The sequence below is a fragment of the Penaeus monodon genome, chromosome 33 (assembly GCF_015228065.2).
Source record: "Penaeus monodon isolate SGIC_2016 chromosome 33, NSTDA_Pmon_1, whole genome shotgun sequence".
In the NCBI taxonomy this organism is placed as follows: Eukaryota; Metazoa; Arthropoda; class Malacostraca; order Decapoda; family Penaeidae; genus Penaeus; species Penaeus monodon.
The window spans coordinates 21,560,226-21,560,589 of NC_051418.1; the positions used below are offsets into that span (position 1 = coordinate 21,560,226).

General features: G+C 58.8%; 1 protein-coding gene across 1 annotated transcript in view; it reads right to left on the reverse strand.

Moving 5' to 3' along the window:
• Nucleotides 1-364, reverse strand: part of LOC119594304 (proto-oncogene tyrosine-protein kinase ROS-like) — a gene marked incomplete in the record, with an annotated part of 29,713 nt that overhangs the window by 7,066 nt on the left and 22,283 nt on the right. Inside the window, 1 exon segment of the mRNA XM_037943363.1 lies at nt 119-321. Within this exon segment, the coding sequence (XP_037799291.1) occupies nt 119-321 (203 nt within the window).

Genomic DNA, 364 nt, shown 5'->3' on the forward strand with positions numbered 1-364 from the left:
TTTTCCCCAGAAGAAAAAGCACACATCACAACCCCTTTGAAAAATGAAAATGGAAGACAAAAAAGCCACCCACCCCTAAAAAAAAACGCAAGACCGAAGGCAGACCCGCCATGCCTACCTCGTACTTCGTGTTGGGACTCAGCTTGGTGATCTTCTTCTGGAATCTCCCCGTGCTGTTGACGTGGAAGCGCAGGGGCCCCGCGCTCGACGCCTCGCCCTGCCAGTGGATCTCGTACACCTGGTCGGCCTCGGACTCGAAACTCACGTCGATCTCCTCGGGCGACAGGACCTCGGCCGTGATCTTGCCCACGCTCTCGGGGGCTGCGAGGGGGAGGGGGGGGGTGCTATGAGTGGGTTCGGGTGG